The 19,646-nt window shown below is 50.5% G+C and overlaps 5 protein-coding genes across 11 annotated transcripts in view; 2 read left to right on the plus strand and 3 right to left on the minus strand.

Annotated features, from left to right (window-relative positions):
- Positions 1–3,713: 3,713 nt before the first annotated feature.
- Positions 3,714–8,665, minus strand: LOC142988205 (uncharacterized). Of its 3 annotated transcripts, none has more exons than XR_012960570.1 (7): positions 8,473–8,665; positions 8,067–8,266; positions 7,872–7,973; positions 7,463–7,564; positions 6,724–7,051; positions 4,649–6,225; positions 3,714–4,195 (listed from the first exon to the last, which is right to left on the minus strand). XR_012960570.1 is itself a non-coding variant. In XM_076137304.1 (7 exons), exons 1-7 carry the CDS (start codon positions 8,486–8,488, stop codon positions 5,084–5,086), a joined length of 1,764 nt encoding a protein of 587 aa, XP_075993419.1. In that variant the 5' UTR covers positions 8,489–8,665; the 3' UTR covers positions 3,714–5,083. The 3 variants fall into 3 exon arrangements, 2 of the variants coding, with proteins under 2 accessions (XP_075993419.1, XP_075993408.1); XM_076137304.1 differs by having other exon boundaries at positions 3,714–6,225; positions 6,724–6,811; positions 6,938–7,051; XM_076137293.1 differs by having other exon boundaries at positions 3,714–6,225.
- A 318-nt stretch (positions 8,666–8,983) lies between these two features.
- pdf (peptide deformylase, mitochondrial) lies at positions 8,984–10,823 on the plus strand. Its single transcript, XM_076137337.1, has 3 exons — positions 8,984–9,112; positions 9,409–10,030; positions 10,376–10,823. Exons 2-3 carry the CDS (start codon positions 9,445–9,447, stop codon positions 10,624–10,626), a joined length of 837 nt encoding a protein of 278 aa, XP_075993452.1. The 5' UTR covers positions 8,984–9,112; positions 9,409–9,444; the 3' UTR covers positions 10,627–10,823.
- A 134-nt stretch (positions 10,824–10,957) lies between these two features.
- Positions 10,958–14,006, minus strand: spata2l (spermatogenesis associated 2-like). 2 transcript variants are annotated; one of them, XM_076137316.1, is made up of 5 exons: positions 13,907–13,994; positions 13,629–13,791; positions 12,791–13,133; positions 12,354–12,638; positions 10,958–12,163 (listed from the first exon to the last, which is right to left on the minus strand). In XM_076137316.1, the coding sequence occupies exons 3-5, from the start codon at positions 13,118–13,120 to the stop codon at positions 11,231–11,233; spliced, it is 1,548 nt and encodes a 515-aa protein (XP_075993431.1). In that variant the 5' UTR covers positions 13,121–13,133; positions 13,629–13,791; positions 13,907–13,994; the 3' UTR covers positions 10,958–11,230. The 2 variants fall into 2 exon arrangements, with proteins under 2 accessions (XP_075993431.1, XP_075993441.1); XM_076137326.1 differs by lacking the exon at positions 13,629–13,791 and having other exon boundaries at positions 13,907–14,006.
- A 691-nt stretch (positions 14,007–14,697) lies between these two features.
- Positions 14,698–17,132, plus strand: LOC142989403 (peroxisomal trans-2-enoyl-CoA reductase). The gene is made up of 6 exons (XM_076138915.1): positions 14,698–14,869; positions 15,731–15,838; positions 15,935–16,074; positions 16,317–16,413; positions 16,533–16,657; positions 16,843–17,132. The coding sequence occupies exons 1-6, from the start codon at positions 14,785–14,787 to the stop codon at positions 17,020–17,022; spliced, it is 735 nt and encodes a 244-aa protein (XP_075995030.1). The 5' UTR covers positions 14,698–14,784; the 3' UTR covers positions 17,023–17,132.
- A 1,712-nt stretch (positions 17,133–18,844) lies between these two features.
- The window catches only part of vps9d1 (VPS9 domain containing 1), an 11,026-nt gene continuing 10,224 nt past the window's right edge, over positions 18,845–19,646 (minus strand). For 3 of the 4 annotated variants that reach the window (XM_076140285.1, XM_076140294.1, XM_076140303.1), the window contains one exon: positions 18,845–19,646. This exon is cut by the window's right edge and continues 543 nt beyond it. The gene's annotated coding sequence lies outside the window, so the exon portion shown is untranslated. The other variant, XM_076140279.1, reaches the window with a different exon arrangement.

The raw sequence follows: 19,646 nt of genomic DNA on the forward strand, positions 1-19,646 counted from the left end.
TCGAACCCAGACCATACTTCCATTGGTGGAGCCCGAGCTGCTCCAGTACTCCCCTATTACGTCACTAACCAGAACCATACAGGATCCAAACGGCCATACGTCCACGCTGCTGGGGCGCAAAGTCTTCTGCATGAGAACAATTCCAACAATGTTCAACATGTTTGGTGTTTGCAGTGGGAGCAGAACTCAGATCTTCAGCTGATCACAGCTCACTGTGATGTGAACTGAAGTTACTTAGATGCACACAAATCAGTGGTTTTGATTTTAACGTCTCATAAATTCAAACATCTCTGATTTCGCAAAGCAGATCCTTTATTGTTTTCACGTTTAAAGTTGTAGTTTGATTTTCTTCTGGCTTGAGATTATTATGAGCAGCTTTTATTTATTTATTTATTTATTTATTTTAAATCCATGACTTTTTCCGAATCATTTCCCGGCTTGTTAAATGTGAGACGGAGCCAAACAAACACACAGGAAACCACCAGGAGCTCACGTTTTGGGAGGATTTCGTTTTTTCTACAGGAAATGACCGAGCAGGTACATCAGGTCACTCCTCAGCCTCTGCCTGAGAAATACAGCAGCAGCAACAGAATTAAAGATAATAATGCGATGATGAAGCCAATTATCCCACCGAATACTTCCTGTACAAAGCTGGAATGCTGCAAAACCTGAGCACGATTGTCCTGAAACATACAGACGCCTGAAGGGGACAGATGCTAAACAAACACAAATAAGGTCACTTGAGATACTGTCTATGTTGCCTAAGGCCTCCATGTGTTCCCTTAAGATTAGATTAGATTAGATTAGATTAGATTAGATTAGATTAGATTAGATTAGATTAGATTAGATTCAACTTTATTGTCAGTGAGCAAGTACAGGTACAAGCCAATGAAATGCAGGAGCATCCAACCAGAAAGTGCAAAAGTGTACTAGTATATATACAGAATACAGAATATATACAGAATATATACAGAATAAACTATATACATTATATATACTATATATACTAACTATAAATATAAATTAATAAATATGTAAATAAATAGTGCAAGGAGTCTGAGTGCAAAATGGAAGTGAAATGGAAATGATCAGTGCAAACAGAAAGTTGTGCAAATTGCAGTGGAGTGCAAGATGATGCTAAAGGGAGGATGGAGTTGAGTGGGAGAATGGAGTAGAGTTCAGCAGGGTCACCGCCTCGTAGAAGAAACTCTTCCTGAGCCTGCTGGTGCGAGAGCGGAGGCTTCTGTAACGCCTGCCGGATGGGAGGAGGGTGAAAGGTTTATTGTTGGGGTGGGATGAGTCTTTTATAATGTTCCTGGTTTTGCCCAGACAGCGTCGACGGTAGATCTGTTCCATGCTGTCCAGTTGTGTACCGGTGATCCTTTGGGCGGTTTTCACCACCCGCTGGAGTGCTTTCCGGTCTGATGCGGAGCAGTTGCCATACCATACTGTGATACAGTTAGTGAGAATGCTCTCAATGGTACAGCGGTAGAAGTTCACCAGGATCCTGGGACAAAGGTGAGCTTTCTTAAGGCTCCGAAGAAAGTAGAGGCGCTGTTGCGCCTTTTTAACCAGGGTGGAGGAGTTTATGGACCAGGTGAGATCATCGGAGACGTGGATGCCAAGGAACTTGAAGCTGGGCACACGCTCCACTGCAGCTCCGTTGATGGAGATGGGGGTGTGTGCATGGCTCCCGGTCCGCCTGAAGTCCACGATGATCTCCTTGGTTTTCTTGGTGTTGAGTGCCAGGTTGTTGTCAGCACACCATGTGGTCAGGTGCCGTACTTCCTCCCTGTAGGCCGTCTCACCGTCACCTCTGATCAGGCCTATCACCGTGGTCACCATTCGTCATCTGCGAACTTAATTATAGAATTGGAACCATAGATGGGAGCGCAGTCATGGGTGAATAGGGCGTCCATGTGTTCCCTTAAGGCGTCCCCGTGCTCCCTTAAGGCCTCCCTGTGTTCCCTTAATGCCTCCCCGTGTTCCCTTAAGGCCTCCCTGTGTTCCCAGATCTACAGGATTTTAGAAACCAGATACTTTAAATGCATCAGGCCTCATTTAATGACCATTAAAGCATCTTTCCTTCCTATCAGAGTGAACTAGATGAGAGAGTGTAAGTCATGATACTTCCTGCAGTACACACTCACCAAACAGGAACAGTTACTTATTCACACTGGCTATGACATACGGGGCAACAGGACATGTTATGATTTCATGTGTTTGCTATGTGTTCCAGTCACTTTGAGTCAAATCAATATGTGTGTTCCTGTACAGGAAAGTGACTCAGCAGCAGTTTTACACAAAGCTGGACAACAAAGATGTGTGTGTTACTCTGTAGTTATTCATGCTGGAGTCCATACAGAATGTTTATCTGACACACACGCGCACACACACACTCCTGAAGACGACGCTTGAGAGGTTCTGGCTCCATGTTTGACCGTTGAGTTTGACCTGAGCTTCCTGCCAAAACTGCAAAGTCATGGTCAGGGTGGAGAATAAGGAGGTGGAGGTCTTTACCAGGCTGGAGGCTGGACGCACACATGCACACACACTCCCAACACTGTGGGGAATGTTGCTGTAAAACCATAATGAGGTTTGAAGATCAATCAGAGATCAGCAGCAGACTGATGCTCGACTCTCCTCCATCTCCCATTTTCATGTTTTGGGACGACTGCTTACTGTAAAAGCTTGCTCCAGTATTTAAGACTAAAACCTTTATGTTCTCAGACGCTTCTCTTCTCTTCTCTCCCTCTCTCTCGCTCTCTCCCCCCCCCCTCCCCCCTCCAGATGTTGTTGTTATGTCACTCTCAGGTGGACTGATGTTTCCTCTTGTATGACCTGAGGTCACATGTCCACTAAGTTTGGTCACAGTCCATAAATTCATTCATGAGCTGCAGCACGTAGTGAAGAATAAGCCACGCCCACTCCATATATGGCACCACTCCTGTTCTACTGAGCTCCTTGCATCACTCTGTATTAAAAACAATAGATCAACATTTCCACACATCAGAAGAAGCAGAAAGCTATAAGTGTTCAACCTAAGATAACAAACCCACAGAAGGTGATGAAGATGAGTGCATGAGCCAAACTCCATACAACCTTCATCTGTCACTCATCGATCTTTAGCCCCATTCTAGGAAAACAACATCCAATGACCATGATGCAACACTGATACTGGGAACAATCAAATAAACATTTACAGGTCATAGGTCACAGAACACATCTGTGAATGAATAAATACAAGTTTGGTGCAAAAATACAGAAACAAACACACACACGTACACACACACACCAGCCGCCTATTTGTGGTGATTTTCTGGTAATAAGAAGTTACATAACGGTCAGACACCCTTTGACCCCTTGTTGACGCTGCTCTGCATCATCTGGTCGAGGCCCTGGTCAGCGCGTCTCTGGCTGCTGGGCAAAGCGAGAGGAACACACTCGTTTATGTCATCCCGAATGTTTGGAAATGATTTACGTGTAGGCCAACAATCCAGCAGAAGTGTGAGATGAGACTCAGCTTCATCTCACGTCGTCATGGCCACCGAAACGTCTTCATGTGACAGCTGGTACTACAAAGCTGGAACATTCTCAGTGAAGAAGGTTCAGTCCGTCTGGATTTATCGGCAGAAACTAAAGTGAAACTCTCCAAACATGTATGAGTTGTAGTTAGTAGTTTCATATTAAACAGTGAGAAGCAGAACTCCAGCTTAAATAAATCTTTTATTTCAGTTTATAAACCTTCCATGGTGGAACGTCTCGTTGGTCAGATCAACATATGTCCCATGTTTGTTTTGTGTGAAACCAACTGTACAGTCGTCAAGGCCTCCTTTCCTAATCAACCTTGGGTCAAACTCCAGTACCCGGTGGCCTCATCTGACCCGGTGTACAACACACACACACACACACACACACACACACACACACACACACACACACACACACACACACACACACACACACACACACACACACACACACACACACACACACACACACACACACACACACACACACACACACACACACACACACACACACACACACACACACAGCAAAGTCAACAGGAGGGCCCCTGTAGCTCAGGCCTTTGATGTCTTGTCCACAGTATCGAGCGGCTCCAGAAGGTCCATGTTGTGTCACAGCGCCTCACACACTCACACTGAAGGTCCGCTTCGTTCAGAGGCTGAGCCTGAGTGACCACAGGGGGCCGATGAAGAAAGACTCACATCAATCACAGGATGTTTGTCTGGATGACGCACACAACATGACAACAACAAAGAACCACAACACACTGCTCACTATCCCACCTGACGTGTCAACAGGCCACGCCCACCCCAGAGAAGAAAACATCCCAGTGAGCCGCAATGCATGATGGGATCCTCTGAGAGCTCAGCTGTGTGTGTGTGTGTGTGTGTGTGTGTGTGTGTGTGTGTGTGTGGCAACATTAGAGAAGGTAACAGTTCTGTCAAAGCTTCAACTACAGATCACAAAAGCATCAAGGAGCGTTTCAAACACACACGGCACTTAAATATGATAAATACAATCAAACACAATAAACACTTTATAATAGCCACACACACACACACACACACACACACACACACACACACACACACACAGGTTAGTATCCAGTTCCACTCACCACATCAGGTTAGTTTCCTTGGCGACAGCGCCTCAGGAACCCGTGGCGTCTCTGAGCGGACGCCTGGTGAGTAACGTTGTTATTGGTAACAGTTAGTACAGTAAAGACTGAGTACAGCACCACAGGGGGCTGAGGCTGACTTCATTAGATTTCATGAGGAATCATGACATGACATCACAGACAGACAGGCAGATAGACAGACAGGAATCAAACCAGGGACCTTCTGATCTCCAGACGCCCTCTGTACCGCCCCGACCCACAGCGCCCCCTATCTGCACAGCTGAGTGTTGCCACAGTCCACATCTGCCCCTTTTCTTACTTCATCTTGAGCCGGCGCACGTTTTCAACACTTCCTTCTGTGTCGCACACCTATGCAGTCATCAGCTGACGTGAGAAGATGAAGTATAAATTGACCTCAGGGCTGACATGTGACCTTTACCAGCCGTGTAAACACAGATGTTCCCTCACCGCAGTCGCACTTTGCGGCCGGAGTCTTTTCTTTCTAACAACCGGTTTGTAGTCGAGGTCTGAATCTGTGACGTCCTCGCCGACGCTGCTGGAGGAGGAGCTGGAATAAAGAGTGTTGACGTCGAAGGAGGAACTTGAGAGAGCGCTGCTGTCGTGGTCGTCACCGCCCTCTTCCTCAGACTGCAGAGGCCCGAGTGAAGGCGGAGCCTCGGTCTCGCTCAGCCTGGTGAGCCTCACGTGAGGCTGCAGGAGCTTCGACCGCAGGAGAGCGACCTGACTGTGAGGGGACAACCTCAGCCGAGCTGCAGAGCCTCCAGCCAGGAGAGCCCCGGGCTGGAAGCTGCGGCCGCACGTGTGAGGATGAGGACGGGCGGAGCAGGAAGCCTGAGGGCGGACAGGAAGGAGAGTCTGGTCGGATGGTGGTTTGAAATCCTGTGGACGCCTGAGGACACCCGACCAAGACATCATCCCCTCTCCAAACGGCTCTAACGAAGGATTTGGGAGAAACTGGGGAGAAGCCCGTCTGAACTTTGTGGAAAGCCTGGAGCAGGTGTGTGTGGATGGTGCAGGGCAGCTGGGGGAGTGTGTGTGTGGAGGATGGGACCTGGAGCCTTGCTGACTCACACTGGACACTGTGAGGGGATCTGGAGACGGGCCGTGTCCTTCTCTGTTGGAGGACGTTCCTGTCACCTGTGTGTGATGGAGACAGACTGGTGATCCAGAGCTCAGGTTCTCTCCTTCAGGCACCTGAGGGCGAGGGTCGCTATGTGAAGCTGGAGGTGGGACGAGGCCAGAGGGGGTCAGGTCCAGTGATGAAGACGTGGAGGAGGAGGAGGAGGATCGGAAAAGAGGCGGGGACTGTCCGGCCTGGAGCAGCAGCTGGTCGTCAGGACACGCCCACAGGATGCTCCTCACCCAGCGCCGGTGTTTGGAGCAGAACTGAGGAGAGGACGCAGCTTCCTCTGGACGCTTTGCCCCTTTATGCTCTCCAAGCTTGGATTCAGGTGTCTGTCCATCCTCCTCTGCCTGTCCATGTACATCAGTCACTTCCTGCAGGCCTCCTGGGGGTCCAGGCTCCTCTGCTGGGAGGAGACCACAGGATGCAGCGTCTGAAGGAGACGAGAGGAGCAGGAGATTAAGAAACGCACAAGCAGAACAAGAGATGTTTGGTATTTTGATCTCCAGTGAGGACATGATGTTCTCTCTCTCTCTCTTTGCTCTGTGTGCGTGTGCGTGTGTGTGCGTGTGCGTGTGCGTGTGCGTGTGTGTGTGTGTGTGTGTGTGTATGAACGGTCAGAAGGATCAAAAGGTGACTGTTGTTTAGAGGACCTTTGTGTAGCGATGACACGCGGGCCAAGAACATGAGAGTAAACGTTACATAAGGCTGAAGCAGAGCCACTGACCAGCATCGCTCACACTGACGCCCGCCTGTCACACATGACAACAGCCTGGACACACAACGTTTTCACTCAGCATGCACACTGGAGCAGAGCCTCTTTTCTGTTGTTTAGCAAACACACAGAGGAAACATTTCTCTCTTGTTGGTCTAAAAACCTTCTCAGTAAATTTGCCGGCGTTGTCATTCTTGTGTGTGTCGTGATTCTTACGTCTCCTCACGCCGGTGGGGTCGGAGGTGATCGTGTCCAAAAACAGCTTCTCCTCCCGGTCGGCGTGGAGACCGATCCCGAGCCGCCGCTGCACACAATCATGACAGAACAAACATGATGACACCAGAACAACAATATAAAATATAAAGACCACGACCCCACACACACACACACACACACACACACACACACACACACACACACACACACACACCTTATCATTGCCGGTCTCCTGTGGTAACAGCGCCTCCAGCTGGTGAAGGTAGTGCAGCAGTCGGTCTTCTAGTTTCTGGGCGTAGTGTTCACCGTACTGCTGCTCCATCTGAGTCTGAAACACAAGCAGCACTTATGAAGAAGCTGTGAGGTTTATGTCCTCAGAGAGAGAGAGAGACAGACAGAATTAGACAGAGACAGAGAGAGAGAGGGAGGGAGAGGGAGAGGGAGAGGGAGAGGGAGAGGGAGAGGGAGACAGAGACAGAGACAGAGACAGAGGCAGAGGCAGACAGACAGAGGGAGGGAGAGAGAGAGAATAATGATAATAAAAGTGGTCTAGAATGTTTGCTGGTGAGGTTTAGTGACTGGATGTTCTACATTTGGATGCAAAGACTTGCAATGAACATGTGGAGCTGCAGTGCCCCCTGCTGGACACAAAGGGAGCTACAGCTAGACATGCTGAAGTGTAAAAACAAAAACAAAAACAAGAAACAAGATTTATTATAGCGAGCTCACGTAAACCAACCTTGAAGTAAAGGTCAAGTTTGCTCTTGTCGATGGCGAGCGTCTGGGCCAGTTCCTTGAATTCCAGGTGGTTCTTCCTCATGAGGAACATCTGGTGCTGGTTCTGCCAAAGAACCCAGACAGAGCAGGATTATGGATCATCTACTCTCACACACACATGAGGCAGCAAGCTCCATTCAGACAGAGGTAGAAAGTCAACGTCTTTAGGCCAAGAGAGAGGTGTGTCTGTGTGTGTGTGTGTGTGTGTGTGTGTGTGTGTGTGTGTGTGTGTGTGTGTGTGTGTGTGTGAGTGTGAGTGTGTCTTTGCAATGTCAACGAGATTCATCATACAAAGAGGAAAATGGCACAAACTCTGACTTTCAAACACACTCACACACTCTCACAACACACTCACACACTGTCACACTCACACACTGATCCTGGTACTGAGGCAGGTTGCTGGGAAAGAACTGGATGGTTCTGAGCACGGTGTCGACGGCGCTCCGGCCTGCCTGCAGCATCCCCATGATCACCTGGAGAGGCAAACGCAAAGATCAACCACTGAACACAGCAACACACGCGCACACACACACACACACACACAAACACACACTGCATTTACCTACCAGCGTCTTGAGCCCAAACACGATCTTCATGTGTTTGATGGGAGGCACCAGTCTGGGCAGGAGTGTGTGTGTGGCCTCCAGAAACCTCATCACCCCCTCAAAGCCAGCGACGTCCCTGTTCTTCACCACGGCAAACGCCCGGGCCGCCGCCACTCGCAGCCTGCAGGGGTCACTGAGGGTCAGAGGCTGCAGGTCAGCGTCTGACCAAGGGGAAGAGTGTTAGGGTCACAGGGTCAACTACTTTTTGACTCTCATCTTTTCACTTTGTATGGCCAAAATGCCAAAAAATATTTATGGAACTTATTTTATTCTTAAAAAATGCAAAAGTGCATCAAATCAAATCACTTACGGACTTTAATAATAATAACAACAACAACAACAACAATAATAATCACTTTTCTCAAACCTTCTCGCGTCTCCATCGACTTAAACTCTCCGATCCAAACTCCGCAAAGGTTTCCTGCGCTGCTCTTCCTCCATCAGCTGATCACTGGTGACGATGATGAAAAAGGAGGAGAAAGTTCTGGCCACCGGCCCACCGTTGTACCTTGATTTAAACTGTGCGCCAGTGGCCATCACCCCCACCCGGCCGGACATGTACCGACAAGTTGAGGTTGAAGTATCGAACATGCCCACCCCGTCGAGAGATTCTGTGTCAAAACTCAAAGCTGATGTCAAAATAAAAGCTTCGAGGGACGCAACACACACACACACGCACACACACACTTTGGACTGAGATCCTTACTAATGTATTATTTTCTTCTTTTAGGAATCTGATAAAGTGGTTTTTAGATGACATACACGGTAGTGAGAGCCTACATATAAACATACAGTATACTTGTTTTAAAATGAATCATTTAATGTGTATTTAATGTGTTATATCTGTTGAATCATCTTAATACTAACAGGGATAGAGGACTTTGTTGTGAAGTGCAGGCCGGTGAGTGACCCGGATGTAATCTGACGGCCCTCCAGCTCTGTCCTCCGACCTTTTTCTGTTAAAGTCTCAACTATTCGCCTTTTTCCCAGCGGCTCGTCGGTTAAAGGTGATGGCGGCGTGCTGCGTCTTTAATACGTCATCACACGGTGCCTGTTTGACTGAAGCGTTGCACGTTTGAACTAAATAACCGCATTCTAATAGCTAAAGACTTAGCTTAGCTAGCCAGGAGCGGCTGTGTGATTGGGAGTGCGTGTTTCTAAACCCCGACTGGGCCGTCTGCGGGGTTTAAGGGTGGTGCTTTACAGTTACACTCTTATCAGACTGATAGAAGTGTGTGTGATGTCCTGACTTCAGAGTCAGGTGAGCGGTAACGTTGTGTCCTTTTGTTTAACGTCCCTGCAGCTCCGCGTCTCCACGCTTTGCCCCGCCCGGTCCACCATGAGTAGATCCGTGTGTGTCTCTGTGCTGCGGCTGTCCAGTGGTGCGTTCAGGTTCTCCGCTCCTCTCTGCGGCGCAGGTGCGCTTCGTCTACACGGCTCCTGCTCTGCACCGCCCGGACGCCCCCACTCCACCAACATCAAGGAGCGCTCCCTCCTCCAGTACCTGAAGCGCAAGGTGTTGTCGCCCCCCCGGCCTCCGTACGGTCACGTGTGCCAGGTGGGCGACCCTGTGCTGCGCTCGCACGCTGCCCCCGTTGACCCCGCGGCCATCACGGGCCCGGAGGTCCAGAAGGTGATCGGCACCATGGTGAGGGTGATGCGGGGGCTGGAGTGCGTGGGGCTCAGCGCGCCGCAGGTCGGGGTGCCGCTCCGCATCCTGGTGCTGGAGTATCCGGAGAAGATGCTGCACGAGAGCTCGCCTGCTGCGCGGGAAGCGCGAGGCCTCTCGGTCCAGCCGCTCCGGGTGTTCATCAACCCGCGGCTCAGGGTGCTGGACGGGAGGACGGCGCTCTTCCAGGAGGCCTGCGAGAGCGTCTGCGGCTTCTCTGCTGCGGTCCCGCGCTTCTTGTCCGTGGAAGTGTCCGGTACGTGACTCTGTTAGTCAGGAAGGAGCTGTGGGGAAACTACATCTGAACTGTGTTCCTCTGTCAGAGTGTCAGTGTGTAGATGTGTGTGTGCTTCACTTCAGGTCTGTAGGTCTTTAATGGATCCATGTTGTTCTACAGCACAGATAGAAGTTCTGCCCTCCACAATAAAAGAGAATCTCTAGAGCTGTTACAACTTTAATAATGCTAACACCTTGTCACATCCACGTTCTTCTTCTACTATTCGTCCTCTAAGCAGTCTGAGTTGTTGTCTTTATTTCAGGGAACCCGGATGTCCTCTTAATCATCACCCGCTGAAGCTCTTGTGTGTTCTTCCCTCTGCAGGTCTGGATGAGAGGGGGGAGGCGGTCACCTGGCAGGCCAGCGGCTGGCCGGCTCGCATCCTCCAGCACGAGATGGACCACCTGGACGGGCTCCTCTACGTGGACCGCATGGACAGCAAGACCTTCATCAACATCCACTGGGAGGCGCACAACGAGCACGCAACACCCGCCGTGACGATTCTAGACAATTTGATGCGTTTCAGATCGGCCACAGTAAATGTGTTCAAATCGTTTATACAGAAGTTCAGATGAATGAAGGAGAAGATGTTTGTATTGTGGTGTTTACATGTGAAGGGAAAGTGTAAAGCACCTGATCCAGGTGGACAGAGGACAGAGGGCATGCTGGGACATGAGCGGGCTTCACCCAGGGACGCCAACAGCTTGGATGAAAGGAGCACCAGAGAACATTCACTTCCTGTGCCAGTAAAGCTGCTGATGTTTCTAAATGACCTCACGACTCCCAGCAGGTTCTTTGCTTCTACGTGTTCCGTTTTGTCTTTTCTGTTCACAACTCTGAGTCGCCATAACAACCCAAACCCGCATTACATCATCTAACACATGAATCAGATCCAGGAGGCAGCCGGAGTCTTCAGGGTGTTTTTATATGAACGTGTGCAGCTCAGACACATTAAAGTGAAAACAAACACAGACGCCAATCACAACGTCACAAGTTAACTATAAACAATATGATACAAAATGCTGATTGTGCTAAATATGGCCACTGACAGAGAAACGGGGTCGGACAAAGATGACCCGTCTAGAAAAAGAGGTTAGAGTGACAGAAAGGCAAAGATTCAGATCCATGATGTTTAAGGCAGTTAGAGGCTGAAGAAGTGGAACGGTCCTGCAGCCGCGCTCACACCGAGGACGACTGGTCGAAGGTTTGGCCGCAGACACAGATGATGGGATGCCTGTACCAGCAGCTTGAGCAGTACTCCGCCCCGCAGTACCGGCACAGCACCAGGGGCTTCCTCACACAGAGACCCTGACACATGGAGCAGCGGTCCAGGAGGCGGAGCTTGTGGCTTTTTCTGCAGTAATCGGCCCGTCTGCAGCCGACGGCGTGGAAGGCCCTGCAGTCGGAGCAGAGGGTGCGGGGGTCGGGGGAGGCCAGGTCGCAGCACTCGTGGTAGGTGATGGGTGGGCGGTCAGGGGAGTCGCGGCCGTCGCACAGAGCCGAGGCGGTCAGGGGCGGAGCCGCGGTCTGGCCTCTGCTCTGACCCGTCGCCGTCCTCAATTCCATCGCAGCCTCGGTGATCTCGTCTTGCGGCGGCGGCGCTCCGTGGTGTTTGGCGCGGCACTTCTGCAGCGCGGCGTGGGAGGAGTCGTGCACGGTGTCACACTCCACACAGCGTCCCACACACACAGCGGCAGACTGCATAGAGCTGCAGACCTGTTTGGCTTCAGATGGCAGCGAGCGCTCGCACACGGTCGCTGCGTCAAACGCCAGCTTGGGCGACTCGTCACGTGAATGACGGCCCTGCTTGGTGCGTGCAGAGAAGCTCCTGCTGGCTGTGTGTCTGGGGTTAGAGCCACACACCGGCTCCTGGGGGAGGGAGGAGAAGGAGCAGGAGGAGGGCGCGGCTCCGCTGCTCTGCGGCAGGACGGTGGTGGGCGACGTGTCGGTGTGACTCTGCCAGGTCAAAGACTTTGGGCTCTCGTCCTCCTCCACAGATTTCTCCCTGTGGCCCCCGTTCACCTGCTTGTCGGTGTACAGGTCCAGGTACGGGGCGTCGTCCTTCAGAGGCTGAGTGACGTCCAGCAGCTCCTGGGTGTGAGTGAGGGACACCTGTGGAGACACCAGAATGACCTCTGACCTGTCACTTCATGTCTGAACGCCTCACATACACACACAAGCTCCTCTGGGTCACTTCACACACACTCACACACCAAATGAGACGTTCCATCACCTGAGTATTCAAAATGTGTGTATGTGCCTCTGTGTGTGTCTGTGTGTGTGCGTGTGTGTGCTGGCTGACCTGCAGGCTGCATCCTCTCCTCCTCTCTCCCACCAGGTTCAGCTCCCACTGGGCCTCGCCGCTGTGCCTCCCCAGGGCCGACAGCAGGAGGCGACACTCGCAGCGCCCCAGGAAGAAGGAACACGCCAGGCGCAGCAGGTCTGACGCATCGTTGGCAGGCGGCTGCAGGCGGAGCTGCTCGTGCGGCGCAGAGCAGTGCTGGTAACCCAACAGGCCGAACAGGAAGCAAATCTGCTGCGGTGACAGCACAGGTTTGATGTAGTGGGTAAACATCCCAGAATGCATCTGGAGGAGGAGGAAACACAATGAGGTCACACAGACTCTGACTCACGGAGTTCCACTTTCAACAAAACTTTCATTACGTCAAAGTGGCCGACAGGCCGGGTTACTATGGTGACGACGAGCGTCGACATCACCTAAACCCCACACACACACACCTTGACCACCTTGTACTCCTCCCTCCAGGGGCCCAGGTGCAGGTTCAGGGCCGCCTGCTCCAGGACCTCAAAGGCCTTGGCCAGAGCCTCCAGCCCCCCTGAGGCTCTGCGAGGCTGTAGGCCCGGCGGTGCTGTGGCTCTTAGAGACTCCTCCATCACCTCCAGGGGGTCCAGGGCCAGGCAGTGCGTCTCATGGGCGTCGCCCTCCCTCAGGAACGCCTCCACCTTCTTCAGCAGGTCTTCATCTCTACACACAAGGCTGGAGCCTCCAACCAGGATCTGCTGCTCCAGACTCTGCCTGTACCACAACACCAAGTCCCTGGCTCTCATGGCTCACATCCAGCTGAGGGAGGGAGGGACACACACACACACACACACACACACACACACACCTCATCAACCTGTTGAACATCCACCTGAACACTGTTAGTGGAACATGATATCTCTCTCTCTCTCTCAAACCGTGTGTCAGTCAGGGAATCGACCTTACAACCCAAAGTGTGACGTGATTAAACAGTGATGGTCGTAAATGTAACGGCGACGTTAGTTTGTGTGTACGTACAGGCAGGCTAAGCTAACTTTAGCAACTGTGACTGAAAGTGAAAGTAGTTTCACGTTTGCTGGAATTAAAAACGAATGAACAAACAAACGACATTTTCCCTGCGAGCCGCCGCGTTTAAAAGAATCCAGAATATCAACAACATAGCGTCTAAATGAGACATGGAGACATAAAGAGTAACAATCAGTCACACTCGGTAAGGCACCTGTTAGCATGCTGGTTAGCTTACAGCGCGACAGCCACATTAAACGGAACTGAAGGATCAAACGGATCGATTACCTCTTAGATCTCTGATCAGCAACGGAACGTTACGATCCGCCTCCGGGTAAGAGTCCACGTTGATACCGGAATCACGGCGCTTGGCTCCGGAGTGGAACAACCAGCTGCTGCGTGTTACCGTGGAACCGTTACGCAAGGCAGCAGGGCAGCACCGAGGGTTCAACTACGCGAGGGAGCTTTAATCATACCGCTGAAAATAATGAGACATGCAGACACATGCGGACACAGACAGACACACACGCACACACTCACGCTCTCATACACTCCCACACACTCACCTGGCGCCGCTGTCAGTTCCGGACGTCTTGAGGAAAGTAAACATTGTCACGTGGCTCGGGGTTTCCGAGGTGGACGGATGCGCTTGGTTCGCTCACCGGCGCGGCCCGGCGGAGAGGAGCTGTGCGTGGAAACGAAGTGAACTCATCAGGAGTTAAAAATAAAATGCTGGTATTAATAGCAGTAGTAAAAGTAGTAGCAGCAGTTGTTGATGTTGAGAACGTTATTCTTTTACGTACATGTAGTGTTTTGAATTGCTCTCTACCTTTACAGGTCTGGGTGGTGGTATTGTTTAAAAAGACAATGAATGAGTGAATGAATCGTATTTTATTATATTAGTATTTTCCGTTATATTACGTGCCGATATTATCTTCTTCCACTAGATGGCATCATTTTAGCACATTTACTCCATAAATTACAGTTCCGTCTCACACTAAATATTACAAATCTCTCTACTAAATATTAAATAAAGAGAATAATTTATGGCCTTTCATATTGACTTGAATGTTTTAAAATCGTTTCTAAATATCTGACTCAAATCTAAACACATCTAATAAAGAATAATTACTTCCAGCAGTATTTTTTTGCCAGTAAGACACACACACACACACACACACACACACACACGCACACACACACACACACACACACACACACACACACACACACACACACACACACACACACACACACACACACATACACACACACACACACACGGAGCCGGTCTCCACACCCACAGCAGGGCGGATCTGTGGCCCCACCGTCTCAATTTAAAGCCCGAACAAGCAGCCTCCTCTCCAGTCAGCAGCTCCGCCCGCAGCGCGCTCACTCTCACCCTCGACCTTCATCCGCACCCTCGTCTTCATCCTCTGGCAGCATGTCGGACTCGGGCAGGATGGTGTTGGCCCTCGGAGGAGCGGGGACGGTGGGCTCCGGGGTCGTCAGAGCGCTGCTGGATAAAGGTAGGATGCCAGGGGCGTCACGGTGCTCAGGTGTGGCGTGGTGCCTTCACGGACAGAGGAATTCTGTCCAAAAAAAGTCATTATTACAATTATCGGTAGAATTTTATAGAAATATCTGAGGCTTTTCTAGACTTTGTTTGCTTTTGTTTTTAAATAAATTTAAGTAGAAATGACTCAATGAGGAAAACAAACAAACGCGATAATCACAATGAGTCTCACAACTTCATATTAACGGCAACACGAAAAACTTTTACTTAAGTTTAAATATGGATCATTTTAGTGAGATCTAAGCATTAAGAGTCACAGAAGATTCCAAGTAAAGAATAAAGGCGAAAGGCAGGAATAATGGGATGTCGTCATGGTTACTCAACATGATAGCACACTTGGATGGCGTTTAGATATTTAAGCTGAAACAAGGCTGAGAATGAATCAGTCTCTTTTGTTTTGGTTATAGGGATTCTATTTGTGCAGTTTTGGTGAAACAGTACTAAACACACACTCACACTACCTTAGACTTAACCACAGTTACCATGGTTATCTCTTGAGATTCAACCCAGATCAGTTGTCGGGCTCAGATGTGGTTTGCGTGTCACTCATTGTTTGGTTTTGGTTTTGGATTTGGATGGCACGTTCACAGCTGCTGCTCAGTCGGCTGATCCCTCTGCTGACCTTGATAAAGAGATTAACACTGATGGAGACACGTTAGTGGACACTTATCTGCATGCATGTCAGAGGGATTACTTCTGCTCTGTCTGTCAAAGTTAGCAATTCTCTCCCTCTAAACTATGGATTAATGTATTATCTGTGATCTTTATTATTGTGTGTGTGTGTGTGTGTGTGTGTGTGTGTGTGTGTGTGTAGGTTTCAAGGTGGCAGTGATCTCCAGGGACAACAACCGGTTAGAGAAACTCCGATCGTTTGTCTCCCCAAACACAAAGGACAACCTCACTACTATAGTTGGAAATGTTGGTAAGGACTGTTTAACATCAACCCATCACCCATCAATCATCCCTCCCTGCAGCCCTCCGTCTCCATCCCTCTCCCTCACACTTGTTTGTGTTCCAGGGTCAGAGGAGGGAGCAGAGGAGGCCAAGGCCGCCCTGCTGAAGGCCGTGGGGAAAGTGACGGACATCGTTTCCTCTCTGGGCTTCAGCTGGTGGCAGGGAGGACCTCCACACACCCAGACCCTCAAAGACCTGCACTGCGTGAGCTGCACTCTACTTAGAGATGTAAACGTTCTGCACTTTACAGAACCTGGGTCAGCGCCCGTATGTTGAGGGTGATGTGTGGGACCCCGTGGCCGGATGGTTTGTTCCGGTATTAGAGGCGTGGTCGCTCTCCTACTTCTCCTTTCAATGAGCCGATACTTCAGTCTTTGTTTCAGGGAGCCTGGGTTTCCCTCACTTAAGTGGTTGAACTCTTAACTCTTAACCTTTTGCCCCTTCAGGTGATCGACACTTTACTCTTCAGCACATTTGTGTCATGGAAAGTCTTCTTCCCCCTGGTGAGGGACGACCCCAACGGCACCTACACATTCATCACAGGCCAGTCTCCAGTACACACACACACAGACACACACCTGGCTTACAATATTAACACTGTATGCTGGGAGTCAGAGCATCACTGCAGGGACTCATGTGTTCATGTGTCGTCCCGTGTGCAGGAGCAGCCGGGGAGAAGCTGCTGATGCCTGGCACCGGCTTCCTGACCATTGGAGCTGCCAGCACCTTGGCCTTCTGCCAGGTCCTTAGAGAGGAGTATCCCCAGCTGCCCTGCAAGCTCAACCAGGTGAGCTCAACACACACACACACACACACACACACACACACACACTGTCTCTATGATCCAGGATCTAACCAAACGTGTCACAGTGCCTCACAGTTTCTTCCCTTCTTTCTTCTTTTGTTGCCCCTGCCCCCGCTCTTCATCCCTCCTCCTCCTCCTCCTCCTCCTCTTCCTACCCTCCTTGGCAGCTGAAGATTGACGCAGGCGTTTCCACTCCGGAGCGTTTGGCGCCTGGTTACCTGAACCACCTGGAGCTGGGGGAAGCTGTCGCCGCCCTGGTGGAGAGAAGAGGAGCATCTCACACGGTCTTCAGCGTGAGCGGACCGGCCGACCTGAAGACCATGACCCTGGAGAAGAGGACGCCTTAGACCTGGACTGGACCCTGGACAGTTTTCCTCTTCTGCTACCATAAAGTCCTCCTGTGTGTGTGTGTGTGTTAACGTTGTCACATTCAAACACCAATAAAAGGCTCCTCCCCCTCTGACCCGCCTGCTGGTGTCTCTGTCTTCTCCTGGTTCCAGGTGGTTGTGGCTTCATATACTTGTGTCCACACTGAGGAGAAGTGGAGGTCCAGGTCCTCTGTTCCCCCCCGGCCCCCCTCTCCCCTCCCCCCTAGCGTGATTCTGTGTCCCGTTCACAGGCACTGACCCGGACCCCCTGAGGGCCCCTTTATCTGCCCCTCGTTATTTGGGGCAGCGTGTCCCTTCTGTGTACGACAGAGGTCACGGGGTCACAGCAGGACGGTGAGGCGGATCAGAGGAGCCATTGTTGCTCCGCTCATGTTCATGAGCAAACAACCAAGATTCAAAGTGAACTGTGGAGACCAGACCAACCCACACACACACACACACACACAAACATGCTGACACGCACACACACACACACACACACACACCAACACATACACACACTCGCACACACACTCGCAATCTCATTCTAATAGGAAAAGCAAACTGCCCTTGTTACCGAGGCGATGCGGGTCAGGGTTCTCTGACCCAGAGAGAGTGAGGAGAGGAGAGGAGAGGAGATGAAATGTTTCCTGTGATGAAGAGAGAAGAACCATGAGAAGGTTAAAGGTCATCAGAGGACACAAGTGTGAGACCACTAATGACCTCCGCTGTCTCACTGCCCTCAGGTGTGTGAGGTTTGTTTCCATGACGTCATGCAGGTCACGGTATGAACCCATCGTTGGTGGTAGGAATGTTTTATTGTGAAAATCTTTCCGTAATAGAGGAAGTGGACCCTCTGAGCTTGTTTGCTTCAACTCTGCATGGTGGTGACAGAACGGAGAGAAACCAGAACGGCTCCTTAATCTGTTTGGATCTGGACAAACTCATGATGAAGACGTGAAGGATGGACAGAGAGAGAGAGAGAGAGAGAGAGAGAGAGAACGAGAACCTGGTGGTCCTACACAGAGGAAGAGGGGCTCCTCTGCCTTTGATTAAAGGCTGGACGGGTCGAGACCTGAACAGAACCAGAGGGACTCAAACATCGAGACCCACGGAAAGACGAGCTGCGATCCTGGCAGGAAGTCACTCTGCTATTGATTTCACTAACACGCCACAAACAAGCCAGCTGACGTGTGTGTGTGTGTGTGTGTGTGTGTGTGGTCCAAACGGTGATCAGCCTGTGAATGCTGCATCTACTCACACACAGCTGCCCTCATGTGCGCCCACTTTTAAGTCAAGGCTGAGCTTGAGGCTTGTGTGTCACGGTGGCCGTCTTTGAGGTCAGGGGCGCACAGTCAGGCCGCTGCAGTCACGCCATCGCTCTCAGGGTGTGTCCCTGAGTGCCGACAGGACGCCAAAACACTGACTTCACAGTGAAACACACTCACAAACACACAAACAGACACACACACGCAAGTGCAGCAGCAACACAGCTGTGGAGTCACGAGTTTAGAATGCACACACGCAGACACACACACACACACACACACACACACGATGAACTCGCTCTCTTACACGTTCTCGTCTCGTCTTCCTGTAAAACCTCTCTGCTGTTTATTAGAATCACACACACACACACACACACACACACACACACACACACACACACACACACACACACACACACACACACACACACACACACACACACACACACACACACACACACACACACACACACACACACACACACACACACACACACACACACGATGAACTCGCTCTCTTACACGTTCTCGTCTCGTCTTCCTGTAAAACCTCTCTGCTGTTTATTAGAATAACACACGCACACACACACACACACACTCATAAATACACTTCTGCCTGTTCATGTGTTGATGCCACAAACTGCAGGTTTCTTTTCACATCATCTTTTAGACAGATATAAAATAAAACACATTAAATACATGAAGATTTAAGCAAAAGAAAATAAAAGGACTTAAAAAAAAAACATCAACATTCTGTTTGGCCTTCAGGTGAGGAAACAAACATTCAGTACATTTAGCAACAAACTGCTTTAAATACCTGCAAACTATTCTCCAAAGCTCATTTCTCTACATTTCTGCCTTCCGTCCATTTCAACATCGTGTAAAGATCCAGCTGCATTAATCTGAATTGGTTCAGACGCGTCCGGCTCCAGGAAGTGACCGGCGCCTTCACCAAAGCTGCTGGATCGCCGTGCTCACTGAGCCACGACGCCTCAACACCTGGCTTTGGAGAGTAGTTTGTGTCCAGGCAGGCGACTGGACTCCACACAGCCGAAGGTCCCGACAGGTGAACACGCAGAGTAAGAGCTTAGAGGTGGAACATGCTGCCACTGGATCAGCTGATGTCAACATGCAGACGGGAGGGAATGGATATGTCAACATGGCAACGTTCAGGCGGCTCAGGAAACCAAAAAACGTGTCGCGGCGCTTTTAAACACGTTTCTCTGATTATAAGAGTACGGGAATCCATGCAGGAGGCGTCTGAGTCACATGACGTAGGAGGGATAAGTGCAGATGAGAAACTGTTGGCATGTGACCGTACAGCCTCAAGTCCAA

Source organism: Genypterus blacodes, unplaced genomic scaffold, assembly GCF_046128005.1.
Source record: "Genypterus blacodes isolate CSIRO-AG114 ecotype Tasmania unplaced genomic scaffold, CSIRO-AGI_Gbla_v1 ptg000015l_1, whole genome shotgun sequence".
Classification (NCBI taxonomy): Eukaryota; Metazoa; Chordata; class Actinopteri; order Ophidiiformes; family Ophidiidae; genus Genypterus; species Genypterus blacodes.